Source organism: Lissotriton helveticus, chromosome 3_1 (assembly GCF_964261635.1).
Source record: "Lissotriton helveticus chromosome 3_1, aLisHel1.1, whole genome shotgun sequence".
NCBI classification, from domain to species: Eukaryota; Metazoa; Chordata; class Amphibia; order Caudata; family Salamandridae; genus Lissotriton; species Lissotriton helveticus.
The window spans coordinates 1565951320-1565964954 of record NC_136061.1 but is presented as its reverse complement, the minus strand read 5'-3'; the positions used below and the strand labels follow the sequence as shown (position 1 = coordinate 1565964954).

The window sequence follows — 13635 nt, the reverse complement described above, 5'->3', positions numbered from 1 at the left end:
TTTTATACTGCTTCTGTTTATACGATTCTAGTATGCGTGGGTGGGAGGGAATGGGTAACCGAATCGCCGGCTCTTCTCCTCAATTTTTTTTCTTTCTTCTTTTCTCTTTCTTTTCTATATTTCGGGTCTCTCATTTAGGGCGACAGGCACGCTGCTGGGGGGGTAGGCCGTAGCCTTTTGCAGGGGTGCAGGTTGGGGGATGGGTTTGTTTTCTGTTCCTTTTTTTGTTTCTATGGCCCTTTGCCCTTTTCCTTCTTCGATGTCGTCGTCTTCATGTCTCCCATAGTACGTTCCTTTTCAGGGGTGGGGCTCGCATACCGTGTTTGGTACGTGACTATTGCATTTATCCTGACTTTGGTACTCTTCTCCTTTCCGCTGAGCCTGGTTCAGGCGAGGTCACCCCCACTCCGCTGCTCCTGCCCGCTGCTGCTGCCTCGCTGCCGCCTCGTGGAACTTCCCCCCCTGCTGCCTCACTGCTGACCCCAGTGCCGCCTCTGTGTTCCCCCCGTGTCAGCCTTTGACACATGTGCCGCCTCTGTGTCTCTCCCTGTGTCCGCCTGTCGTGTGTCCAGCCTTAGCCTCCTGTCCCACCTGTGTTGCCTGGTCGTTGCCTCTACCTGCCTGCCGCCACTACCCCTTGCTCCCCCCCTCTGCTCACCCCCCCTACCTGGGTGCCCCTCCCTGCCGCCGAGCCGCCCCAGTCCCCCTTCCCGCCACAGACCTCCATCTACCCGCCCCCCTCCTGTCCATTGGCCGCCCCGCTCCCGCCACCCAGCTGACCCGCCCTCCCGGCTCCTTCTTATGACGCCCCCAGAGCGACCGCGCAGCGGACGCGCGCAGCGGCAGCACCGAATGAGCGCCAAAGGTGCGCCAAAGGTAAGCCCGTCTGCGCCCGTCCGCGCCTGGACCGCGCCCAGTGCCAGGACCCCTGGCCCCCACCGACGGAAGCCGACCCGACGGACCTACAACGCCACCGAACTCAACGCACTCAACACCGGCCGACCCCCGGGCTGCTACCGAGCCACACCGAGACGCACCCACGGACCCTTCAGCTGCCACTCCTGCAAGTTCACCTGCAACCGGACCCATGCCACACCAGCACCCACCAAGCCGAACTCCAGCAGCACCCACCTGAAGTGCATCCTGCTCAACACCCGCTCCGTCCACAGACACGCCATCGAGCTCTGGAACCTGCTCGACAACACAGCCCCAGACGTCGCCTTCCTCACGGAAACCTGGATGAACGCCTCCTCAGCGCCCGACATCGCCATCGCCATCCCGGACGGCTACAAGATCATCCGGAGGGACCGCGTCAACCAGACAGGAGGAGGCATTGCCATCATCCACAGGAACACCATCCGCATCACGACCGACACCGACGATACCCTCGCACCCGCCGAACACCTGCACTTCCAGATTCACGTCAACCCCAAGACCACCCTCAGAGGCACCCTCATCTACAGACCCCCGGGACCACGCACACAATTCAGCGAAGACATCGCCGACGTCATCAGCCCGCACGCCCTCCTCTCCGCCGACTACATCCTCCTCGGGGACCTCAACTTCCACCTGGAGAACAACAACGACCGCAACACCACCACCCTGCTGGACAACCTCGCCAACCTCGGACTCGAGCAACTGGTGACCACCCCCACCCACTAGGCCGGACACACACTCGACCCGGTCTGCTCTTCCAGCAAGGACATCGCCTTCAGCCACGCCACGGGACTCCACTGGACGGATCACAGCTGCGTCCACTTCAGCTTCAGAAGGACCACGTTCCACCATCACCAGCAACAGGTTCCCCGCAGAAGCTGGAACAAGATCACCGCAGACCAGCTCGCCACTTCCCTGAGCATGAACCCTCCCACCAGCACAACGAACCCCAGCCAAGCGGCCACCAACCTCACGAAATGGATCAGCAACTGCGCAGACGACCTAGCCCCTCTGAAGACCCCGCCGAGCCGACCCGGCAGCAAGAAAGCACCATGGTTTAACGACGAACTCAAGAGCTCCAAGAAGAACTGCAGAGCACTCGAGAAAACCTGGCGCAGAGACCCAACACCGGACAACATGACCGCCCTCAAGCTCGCCACCCGAAAACACCACCAACTGATCCACACCACCAAGAAAACCGCATTCAAGGAACGACTGGACAACAACGCACACAACAGCAAGGAACTCTTCAACATCGTGAAAGAGCTCTCCAACCCCAACGCCGGAAACAACGACATCACCCCTTCGCAAGACCTCTGCAACTCCCTCGCCTCCTACTTCCACAACAAGATCGCGGACATACACAACAGCTTCAGCACTCAACCGACGCACGCCACGACCGAACCACCGCCCCCCACAACCACCCTCCGCGCCTGGACCCCGATCAGCACAGAAGACACCGTCCACACGATGAACTCCATCCACTCCGGTTCTCCGACAGACCCCTGCCCTCATCACGTCTTCAACAAGGCCGACGCTGTCATCGCACCCCACCTGCGGGACATCATCAACACCTCCTTCGACACCGCCACCTTCCCGGAGAGCTGGAAGCATGCCGAACTCAGCGCCCTACTTAATAAGCCATCAGCCGACCCCACCGACCTCAAGAACTACCGCCCCATCTCGCTGCTCCCGTTTCCGGCTAAAGTCATCGAGACGACCGTCAACAAGCAACTGACCGCCTTCCTCGAGACGAACGGCTCCCTCGACCTCTCGCAGTCTGGCTTCCGGGCCAACCACAGCACCGAGACCGCCCTGATCGCAGCTACCGATGACATCCGAGCCCTGCTCGACAACGGAGAAACAGCGGCCCTCATCCTCCTGGACCTATCCGCGGCCTTCGACACTGTCTGCCACCGTACCCTAGTACAGCGCCTCAGCAACGTCGGAATCCAGGATAAGGCACTGGAGTGGATCATCTCCTTCCTCGCCGGAAGGACACAGAGAGTCCGCCTCCCCCCGTTCAGATCGGAGGCCACCAAAGTCATCTGCGGCGTCCCTCAAGGCTCCTCGCTCAGCCCAACACTCTTCAACGTCTACATGAGCCCCCTCGCAGCCATCGCACGCCAGCACAACCTCAACATCATCTCCTACGCCGACGACACCCAGCTGATCCTCTCCCTCACCAACGACCCCGACACCGCCAGAGCCAACCTACACGAAGGGATGACAGACGTCGCCAAGTGGATGATGAACAGTCGCCTGAAACTGAACTCTGACAAGACGGAAGTCCTCATCCTGGGATCTTCACCCTCCGCCTGGGACGACTCCTGGTGGCCCCCCGCCCTGGGCAGCGCACCCAAACCCACAGACCACGCACGCAACCTGGGCTTCATCCTGGACTCCTCCCTCTCCATGAACAGGCAAGTCAACGCCGTCTCCTCGTCGTGCTTCAACATCCTGCGCATGCTACGTAAGATCGTCCGATGGATCCCCACCGAGACCAGGAAGACGGTCACCCAGGCCCTCGTCACCAGCCGTCTGGACTCCGGCAACTCCCTCTACGCCGGAACCACCGCCAAACTCCAGAAGAGACTCCAGCGGATCCAGAACACCTCAGCACACCTCAGCACGACTCATCCTGGACATCCCCCGCCGCAGCCACATCTCCGGACACCTGAGAGACCTGCACTGGCTCCCGGTCAACAAGAGAATCACCTTCCGGCTCCTCACCCACGCACACAAAGCCCTACACAACCAAGGCCCAGGATACCTCAACAGCCGCCTCAACTTCTACGTTCCCAAACGCCAGCTTCGATCGACCAACCACGCCCTCGCCGCCGTCCCCCGCATCCGAAGAGCCACCACAGGAGGAAGGTCCTTCTCCCACCTGGCCGCCTAGACTTGGAACTCCCTTCCGACCCACCTCCGACTGACCCAGGACCACCTCGCCTTCAGGAAGCAGCTCAAGACCTGGTTGTTCGAGCAGTAGCAGACCCCCTCCCCCCAGTGCCTTGAGACCCTCCGGGTGAGTAGTGCGCTATATAAATGCTTTGATTGATTGATTGATTGATTTCCCATTCAATCTATGTTCACCATCGGAGTGATAATGTGTTTTAGCTGACTGTGTTGGGAGCGGGAATGACAATGCAATGTCGATTTTTGATTTAATTTTTGGTTATTTAAAAATGAACCGTTTCAAATCCTTGGTATCACGTATTATCTTGATTCACTGCTGTATCCTGGATGTGGCTTTGTTTTTAAGCGCCGGATTGATGTGATACTTCTTCCTTAATTTCTGCTTGATTTAATTAGCGGCCGGCCACACTGGTTGTAGGCCCGTGTTTGTAATTTCATGCTAATTGAAATAAAGGTTCTTTCAACAAAACAAAAAATAAATAAATAAATAAATAATGTCTGCTTACTGATACTCAAACTAAAATTCAGCCTATTGTTCACTTGAAAAAATGTCCTCCGTTTTACCAAGTCATCTCAATAGTACTGCTATCCACCAATTAATACTCCTGATTATAAATCACCAGCAAGTTTTTAATAATTTTAAAAACTATCACTGCTTATTTTAGAAGCGTGTTGGAGCAGTATATACATAAGAGAATACTTTTTAAACACTACCTTGTTAACATCATTTCTACTAGGGACTGTGTCTGGTTTTCTGGCAGGATTAAGTTTAGATAATTAACTCTGAAGATTATAGTAAACACTGAAAAGGCTGCACATATTGATTTACCTCTGCCACTGAATTAAAAAAATCTGATGCAAGGTGCTGGTGGTGTATTCATAAAGTATTTTTATGGGGCGGGGACACAGATAAAACCAACAGTGGCACCTATAATGGTCCACACACAATGCATGCCATTATTAGCCGCCCACCATGTTTTGCTTATGGTAGACAGCCTGTTTAGGTCTAGGCTAGACAGCATATATACAGTCTCGAAGAGACTTGTTGTGTTTAATCTGTGGGCTTCAGCCCGAACACAGGATTCCCATTTGTTCGCTTCATCGTCTGTCTCATATTCTTTGTCACCATTTGTCCATGGTATGCATGGTTATGTCTATTCTTGTGTTTAGCCCTTCCTCCAGATCATGGACCAAGTACTTGTGTGTCCACCGCTTTCGTTATTAGGACCTACTTCTTTCTTTATTTTTCAGCACTGTACACAGCTCTGCCTCCTCCCACCCGACCTCACGCCCCCAAATACTGTTCCAACTGAACGGCATGCTTTACTGCTCGCTTGACTTGCTAGTTTTATTTATGATTGAGCACGCCACTGGAATGTTGCTTCTGTGATATCCAGTTGCTCCCTTTACCGTTCTAACTATACAGCGTGCTTTACTACTTCATTGACTTGCTTGCGCACCTTGATAAGAGCTGCACATGTGAAAGGACCATGATGGCACTGCAACTCTGCCACACAAATCAGATTTCAATAAATGCTCTTTATGTGTGATTCATGGCCACAGCACAATCGCATCAACAATTTAAACTTCCACCAAAGATTACAACGCTACATGTTTTGCTGATGGGATTTTTTTTTTTTTATAAGTGTGTGCGGTGGAAAAGCTTGCCTCCTAGTTTGTTAAAAGCTTTCCTCTTTACTGTTACGCTATGCTTCTTTTTATAAGACCTGGGAGAGGATGTGGGGTACCTGCTTGATACGCCGACTTTGAAGCGGAGGAAGCGGATTCCAGTCAACACCCTGCGACTCTGGGCAAATCCTGGCTTATTTTATACTTGCAATGTTTGCTGCGTGTCACCGTCTGTATTTATTTTCACTCTACGTGTGAAATGGAAAAGCTTTTGCCTTCTAATTTGTTAAAAGCCTTCATCTTCACTGTTCCTTTTATAAACACCGGCATACCTACTTCTGTGGCTGGGGAACTATGTTTGAGTCTCGGCATCGTCTCAACATCCTGTGATTCTGGGCTAATCACTTTCTCTGTTCCTAAAAATGAATAAATGCAACTGGTGCTCATGTACAGCGCTCAGATACACTCGGTCGAGTTTGTGCAGTATAAAACTGCAAAAACACAAAAAAGGTGGTTTCTTGCTTAATACTCTGGAATGCATTTTACAATAGGCATGATATTTTACTTGTTGTAATGATTTTGCAATTGAAAAATTATTACGCAACCAGTTAATTCACACGCTAACACCCACAGGCATTCTGCACATCTACAAGCTCAGGCTTCATACTTTTTTACTTCGCTTAGGTCAGATCACCATGAAGTTGGTTGGTCTCTGGCTCGGAAGCCTCTTCAGGGATACTGTCGAAAACTGAATAAGAAACTGGCTGAACGCAACTGGAAGACTTCATCAGAGGCGTCCTTTGCAAGCAACCTTAAAAATAGAATTAGAACTGACCGTTATGATGTCAATTTAGCTGCTGAAGAATTCACAGCCTGGCTTAACTCAGCTTGGGACAATGTTGCCCCCTTTAAGGCAACTCAGTGCCATAAGGAATCACCCACAGCTCCGAGGTTCTCGGACTGGCTTAGGAATCTAAGACAAGCCTGTTGTAGGCAATAACAGGTCTAGCACTAAAAATATGAACCCCAGGAAAAAAAATCTAGCGCTCTAATCAGGGACTACAAAGTAGCAACTGCTGAGAAAAAACTAAATTCTACATGAGCTAAATTGGTAATGCTCCAAATTATTCTAGGGAATTGTTTAAGATTATAGATCTTACGTTTTCTCCTAAGAGCTCGAACAATTTGGAGGTGACTCAAGAGTTCTGTGATAACCTGGCACACAATTTTCAGTCCAAAATCCTGACCATTTATTCAGAATTTGATACAACCAATGAGGAAATACAACTCTACATGACAAGATCCCCAGGGGAATCCATACATGAGGGTGAGCGAAGAGGAGTCGGTATGCAATCTCATGCTGTTCTCTTTTTTTGCAAATTTCAAAGGAATAGACTGAGACTTATCTTCTTCGTGTAAAGCTAGGGAACGCTTTCGCACCCAGTTTGTCTAAAACTATTCACCTAGTGGCAAGCACAATTGCTGTGCCTTTGGCTTTGATTATGAACAAAGTCATCTCTATAGGATGTTTTCCAGATACCTTCTCAGTGGCCACAGCTAAGCTGTGAAAATCACATGAGCTTCAGAAAGTCTCTTAAAACCTGGCTTTCCGTTTCATATCGATCTAGGGATCCTTAGGTCCTTCATGGTGATGGCTCAGTCCCTAGCTTAGGTGGATCTAATGGCTCTTGCACCAGACGCCTTCTGGTATGTGTGCGCTTTATTAATTTTTTTTCTTCTTCAACTTTTATGGGTATAGACTTTGTTTCCTTGCAGTTTCCCTGAAATCATAGCGAAAGCAATCCATTTGTCTCACTTGCACCAGTAAGCCAAAACCTTTTGCTGCTCTTTCTAACAGTGCCTGGGAAAGCCCAATGTCATCAGGTGGGGAATTGGTAACTGGAGGTGTTGGAGGCCCCGACAGAGGTGCAATATATTCGTCTCATTCAGAAACAGGGGTAGTAGCAGGATCGTTCAGTATTTCTCCCTCCTCAGGCTCGTCACCACAATCATCATCATCTCCTTATTAATTATAATCATCATGATAGTAATGGGGTCCTGCGGCTGTGAGTGAGGCACAACAAGTATCTGCATAGCCGGGCTTCTCTCTTGCCCTAGAAGCCTAGGAAACTGTGTGGAAATACCAGCAGAAGATTTTGGTGCATACTGCTTGCTGTTACTGATTCGGATTTCAGAGTTCCAGAAATCCTTTGTAACAGTCATTAAGCATCTGGAAAACATCTGATACCAGAGCGACAGGAACCTACATCATTGGCTCTTGATATGACTGCTCTTTTAAGATATCATCATATGGATATTGTTCTTAAAATTCTTCAATAAAGCTTGTTCTGTCCTGAAATTAGCATTTATCATGCAATTGTGACAGGCTACTCACGACCCCAAATGGTGTATCTTCATTGTTATCTTCATCTCAACCTCCTAACTCGACAAGACAGACAGTCGGCAAAGAAGAAACTATGCTTGGTGACGTCTGGCATGGTTTTAGGGTTTCAGAAATGATTGTCTACGTGCCCATCGATGGTGCTTGCCTTGTATGAACTGGTGTCGACTGCTACTGTATAGCCTTCATCAAGGTCACTGGGACCACCATCGTGTGACCACTGATGAAATGTCAGATGTCACAGCTGTCAACAGTTTTATTAGAAAGTGGTCTTAGATGGAGTCGATGACATAGTAGTCGTTGACTGTCTCATAGACGAAGTGGCCGTTGACGAAGTTAACACAATGTTGTTTTCCTCATTTTGGAAGACCCAGGAGATGATAGATGGCTAGATGTGTGTTGTGGACTTCTACTGTTGTCTATTTTTCTTTCACTTTACCCACCTTTTTAGGTGGCTGCTCATAGGATTCTGCTTCATGCCTTTCTCTCTTTTTCTTGGTTGCGGTTGGTGTTTCTGGCTCCTCCTCTCTAGAGCCTTGAGTGCTTGCCAATTTCTTCTTCTGTAGCCACAGAAGACCCCTGGATTTTGCTGAAAATGTTCTGCAACACGTGCAGTCCTTAGCCATGTGAGTAGGGTGTAGGCAATACAGACATACTTTTTTTGGATCCTCTTATTAAAGCCTCAGTTTACCACGTCTTACATGGTCTGAATAATTCCTTTATAGACCCATCTGCAAGGTTGTAACATTGTCAGGGCAACCACAGCTCCAATGTAACTTGGTAGTTGGCAGTCAGGAAAAGTTTAAAGTAAAAGCTTCACAAAGAACTGAGCAGAGCTCAGGGAGACTCCCTTCACAGGATGTGCGGTTAGATGTGGTGACTCAACAACGGGGAAGATTCAAGCATGTGAATCTATCAAAAATTCTATACCGGTAATGCATCAGAAATGTAGTAGAAATAAATACCTATGGTCTCAACAATTTGTAAAATGAAAAAAGAATTGTGTACGTATTTGTATATATGTTTATATTTTTTTCACTTACATCCTTCTGGGGTTCTCAGAGTAATAACATCATTGGTATTGTAAACCTTTCTTAGGCACTGAACTTGCACTTTGACTTGATATGTTGTGTCGGGCTGAAGAAGTTTGACAGTAGAACTTGTTTTGTTGCTGTGCGTTTCTAAGACTTTCCAAGCACTTTCCCCAATTAACCTGCAAGAAAATTAAATAAACACAAATATTAGTGCAGCACTGTGTTTTTGTGAATGTAATATTTCAGTATATCTCTTACATTCTGATTGTGTTTGTATCTTAAGTGAGTAGCATAGGAGAATCCAGAAAGTGGTAGTACTCCAATTTAATGAAAACTGAATTGATGGGGGATGATAGAGAAGGATTTTACCACCTTGTCTTTGTGGAAATCAACAAAAGAAAAAGGTATGCTGTTCCTAAATGGGACAAATGAAAAAGGGGAGTAGGTCAGAGAAAAGGAGCCACTACAAAAAGAGTAGTTCCTTTTTGGAAATTGGGCCCTCACACACCCTTGCAGGTGTCATGCTTTATCATCGGGCTTGCCTTGCTGATCATCGGGCCGGTGCTGCAATGCCTGATGGGCAGCCTCAAGGGGCCACTTTATCTGAGATCTTTTTCCGAATCCGTGCTGTGAAGTGCAAGTTAAGGGCCCTCTGTGTAGAGTGAGGAAACGGAAGTGCTGATGTAGTGATTAGGGACTTAAAAAAGCCTAGGAAAGTCTCAAATAAAATGTTAATCCATGACTATGCCTGACTTGTTTAAAAGGTGATGTCTCCAGTGGGGATAATGATCCCTGGTGACTTATAAGGTCAACATGCTTCATGCCGTCACTTAGTCAAGGTGTGATCTAGGGCAATTCTTCAGGACCGCAACCTTTATAACTAATTTACACAGTGTCTCGGACCAAGGATGCAATAAGTAGTGTCCAAACAATAAGCACCCTATAAGTGTACCTGCAGAATGTAAAATCACTGTTCCAATGAGAAAGTGAGGCACACAAGAAGGGGTATGTCGTTGGTGAAGTTCTCTAATGGATGACCACGCTAGCATTTTTAGAGTTTATCTCAGTGTTTCTCCAGGGGAAGTGATAACATCAACCTTATAGTGATTTTACATTCTGCAGTTACACTTATAGCGTACTTAGTGTTTGGACAATACTTGTTGCATCCTTGGTACCAGAAACTGTGTAGATTATTTATAAATGTTACGGTCCTGAAAATTGTTGACCTTATAAGTTACTAGGGATCATTGTCCCCACTGGTGACATCACGTTTTTATTGTCAGGCATACTCATGGAGTAAAATTTGATTTCAGACTTGCCTATCCTTTTTTAAGTCACTAATCACTACATCGACATCTAAAAAGGGCCCTTAACTTGCACTTCACATCACACCTTTGGAGTAAGATCTCGGATAAAGAGTCCCCTTGAGGATGCCCATCAGGCACTGCAGCGCTGGCCCAATGAGAAGCAAACCTGATGATGAAGCAGGACACCTGCAGGGGTGTGTGAGGGCCCCATTTCCAAAAAGGAACTACTCCACTTGTAGTGGCTCCTTTTCCCTGACCCACTCTCCTTTGTCCCTTTAAGGAATAGCATACCTTTTTCTTTTGAGAATTAACAGTGGAGCATGTATAATGGACCTTTATGTGCCCGAGGTTCCCAGTTTTTTGTGATGGATTTGTGGAAATCAATACATTAGAAACAAAAATAAGCCAATAGGTCTTTCAGTTATAATCTACAAGTGTGAGCTATTAGCTTTACAAAAGCTTTTTTACATTGGCCTGAAAAAAAGGCCATTAGTGCATAACAACAGAGATGGATGATTAGACAACCACTGTGGAATGGGCTTTCATATGAAGTAAATACAATTAGAGATGGCCACCTATGGGTGTGCATGCATGAATGAAAACAAAGAAGCTCTTGGCCAGGGAGCAGTTTGCAGCTGCCAGACCACTGCAGAAAAAAAATATTTAAAAAGCGACTTGGGGAGCTACATATGTAAAGCCAAGTAGATCAGTAGCAGCATGCAGCTGCAAGAGCCTTGCAAAAAATGTAAAATACAATTATTTTAAATACCGTATGAAGGAGGAACAGAGTGAAGGACAGAAAGAGAGTGGCCAAGCAGCAGTATGTGTCACAAGGAATAAATAGAAATAAATTGAAGAACAAGCATTTACAATGCAATGGTCTCGGCATTATGAAAGGTAGAGCTATTGGCATTGCTCATGACTTTTTTTTTTTAAATCATAAATAAATGGCATTGTCATTTACATTGCCAATAGCTTAATCGTTAAATAAATGGCATTGTCATCTACAATGCCAATAGCTTAATCGCTCGCAAATGCATGACCTATTGCATTTACACCCACACAGAGCCACACATACAAAGCCACCCACACACACATAGAGCCACCCACACAGAGCCACCCACACAGAGTCATTCACATAGAGCCACCTAGACAGAGCCACCCTCACACAGACAGAGCCACCCACACCCAGCATTTGAAGAGGAACAGAAATGCAATTTACAAAGCTAATAGGTCTGGCTTGCAAATTCAATACCGACTCAAATAGTTTTTTAAGTCTGCTACTGTAAAAAAAGGAACAAAAAATGGTTATCCAGATATAGAATAAAATCTCTGATATGCACCTAAAACCAACTAGAACTAATGCATTTGCCAATGGTAAACTTTTTAAGACAAGTAACAACAATAATTGTGTTGTAAATAATCAATATTGAAAATGTTTACATTCTGAAATAGTGAGAGCGTGAATTAAACCTTTCTGAGGCCTTCGAAGCGGTAGTGGTATTCATAGTGTCTCAATCACTTCTGTTATACTCCATCTATGTTAGACATGCCCAACCTTTTTCGTTTTTACATCTCTTCTATCTGCATATCTTACACCTCATCATCTCTTTACTCTTCAGCACCCACTTTTCATTCTCTCCTGAATGCGCTTCCTTGCATCTAGTTCACTTGACCACCCTTAAATGCACAACGCACCCGCTCGCCTGAAAGAATTGCATTTTCTTTTACTTTTGCCTTGTCAATATTTTGGTAACTGTATCTCTCATGCACACACATTTGAATCTGTAATATGTGCCCTCTGCAGAGTGGCCAAGGAACGGATGATCATGTATTCTGAACACCTATTTGACCCACTGACAGGTACTGTGAGAAAGTCGCTCTGCCTTAACTCCGGGGCTCTAACCCATGGTCCCTAATAAACACTGGCAGGCGACTCAGTATAGAGTATGCACAATGCATAAGTAATAAATTATACGAAATAAAATACAGAAACACAACATCCTGGAACCAGCTAACACTCTGAGGGGATGTGAGATTAAGTAAAGCATTTGAATTATTTATAAACAGAAACATGGATTAAAGCGTACTAATAATGATGAGTAAACCAAGCCAGTAACAAAGTTCATATTCAATATATGGTCCATATGGATTAACACTGACGGACATGACCACTTTTGTTTTTTAATAAATCTTTTTTTTGTACCTCTCGTTATTTATTAATACGTTTTCTCTTTGAGTTATACACTAGGTGAACAATTATTGATATGTCATCAAGATCGAGTGGCATGCCTTCCTGGGAATCAGTGTAAAAGGTCATGTTCTGTCACTTCCCGAGATGTCAGTACGGTCAAAGAATGTGCGATGTCACTTATGCTACCACTGTCATTTTGGTGACACGTCTTCAATGCTTCCTGCGACATCATCTCCTGGCATAACATACATAATTGATGGCATATGTGGGGCATACTTCACAGTCTTACGTGGACATGTAAGGCACAATCTTGCATGCCCAATTGTAAGCACCTAACTAAAAGGACAGGCCAATACTTGAGAATTAAACACGTATTTATTAATTAAAAAAAATAATGAGCGAAATTTTAAGGATAAAACGTGTTTTTTTTCTTGAAAGCGACGTTGTTGTTTGGTGGAAATAATGTATCTAAAATGAAACGTTTTTGTTTCTTAATAATCTGTGTGTGCTTTTTAGAAACAGACAGGTTGATGAGAAAAATTATTGTATTTTCAAGATCGGTTAAATCTCTACTGTTTGCCGGCATGTTATGTAAAGAGGTTCAAGTGTTCTTTCTGAAATGAATATGGGGTTGGCTACGAAACTGTATGTACCTAGCAATATTGCGAGAGCAGACAAACTGGAGACTAACCTATGGGTAAGTCTTTAATTGCTGTACATATAGGTGTATCATGGCAGGCAATGTGCAAGAGGTTCATTTGAGGCATAACTTTGAATAATAACAGATTTTTAAAAAATCTGAAATTGATGAGAAACAAGTCGATGCAAAACAAAGCGTTTTTCTGTAAAACGTCAGATCCTTGTTGAATGGCCTTGAATACGGCGATGTATGTGTGGTCAATCATCCAAGGAAGGCAGCCCTACCCACAAGGTCGGAAATAGGAGGGACCCCTGGAGTGTCTGGCTATGCCCTCATGCTACTTTCATGGATAAAAGTATCTGAAAGACATCACCAGCTTATTAGTCCATTTCAATGAGGTGACAGCTACATTTGAGACACTGCACTACCGATCAAACAATGTACTTTCAGCTTGCCATGTGCACAAATATTGACCAAACTGCATCGTTGCTTTTGTGACGGCAACTAAGTACGCAGCTCATACCTAATCAACCACAATCCAATGGAAGGATGGTCCCTCTTGGGCCCTGTGATAC

The 13635-nt window shown here is 46.3% G+C and overlaps 1 protein-coding gene across 1 annotated transcript in view; it reads right to left on the bottom strand.

The window, feature by feature from the left end:
- SORL1 (sortilin related receptor 1) overlaps positions 1 to 13635 on the bottom strand; it is an 852839-nt gene that overhangs the window by 201073 nt on the left and 638131 nt on the right. The window contains exon 35 of the mRNA XM_078682321.1: positions 8929 to 9098. Within this exon, the coding sequence (XP_078538447.1) occupies positions 8929 to 9098 (170 nt within the window). The remainder of the gene's footprint in view (positions 1 to 8928; positions 9099 to 13635) is intronic.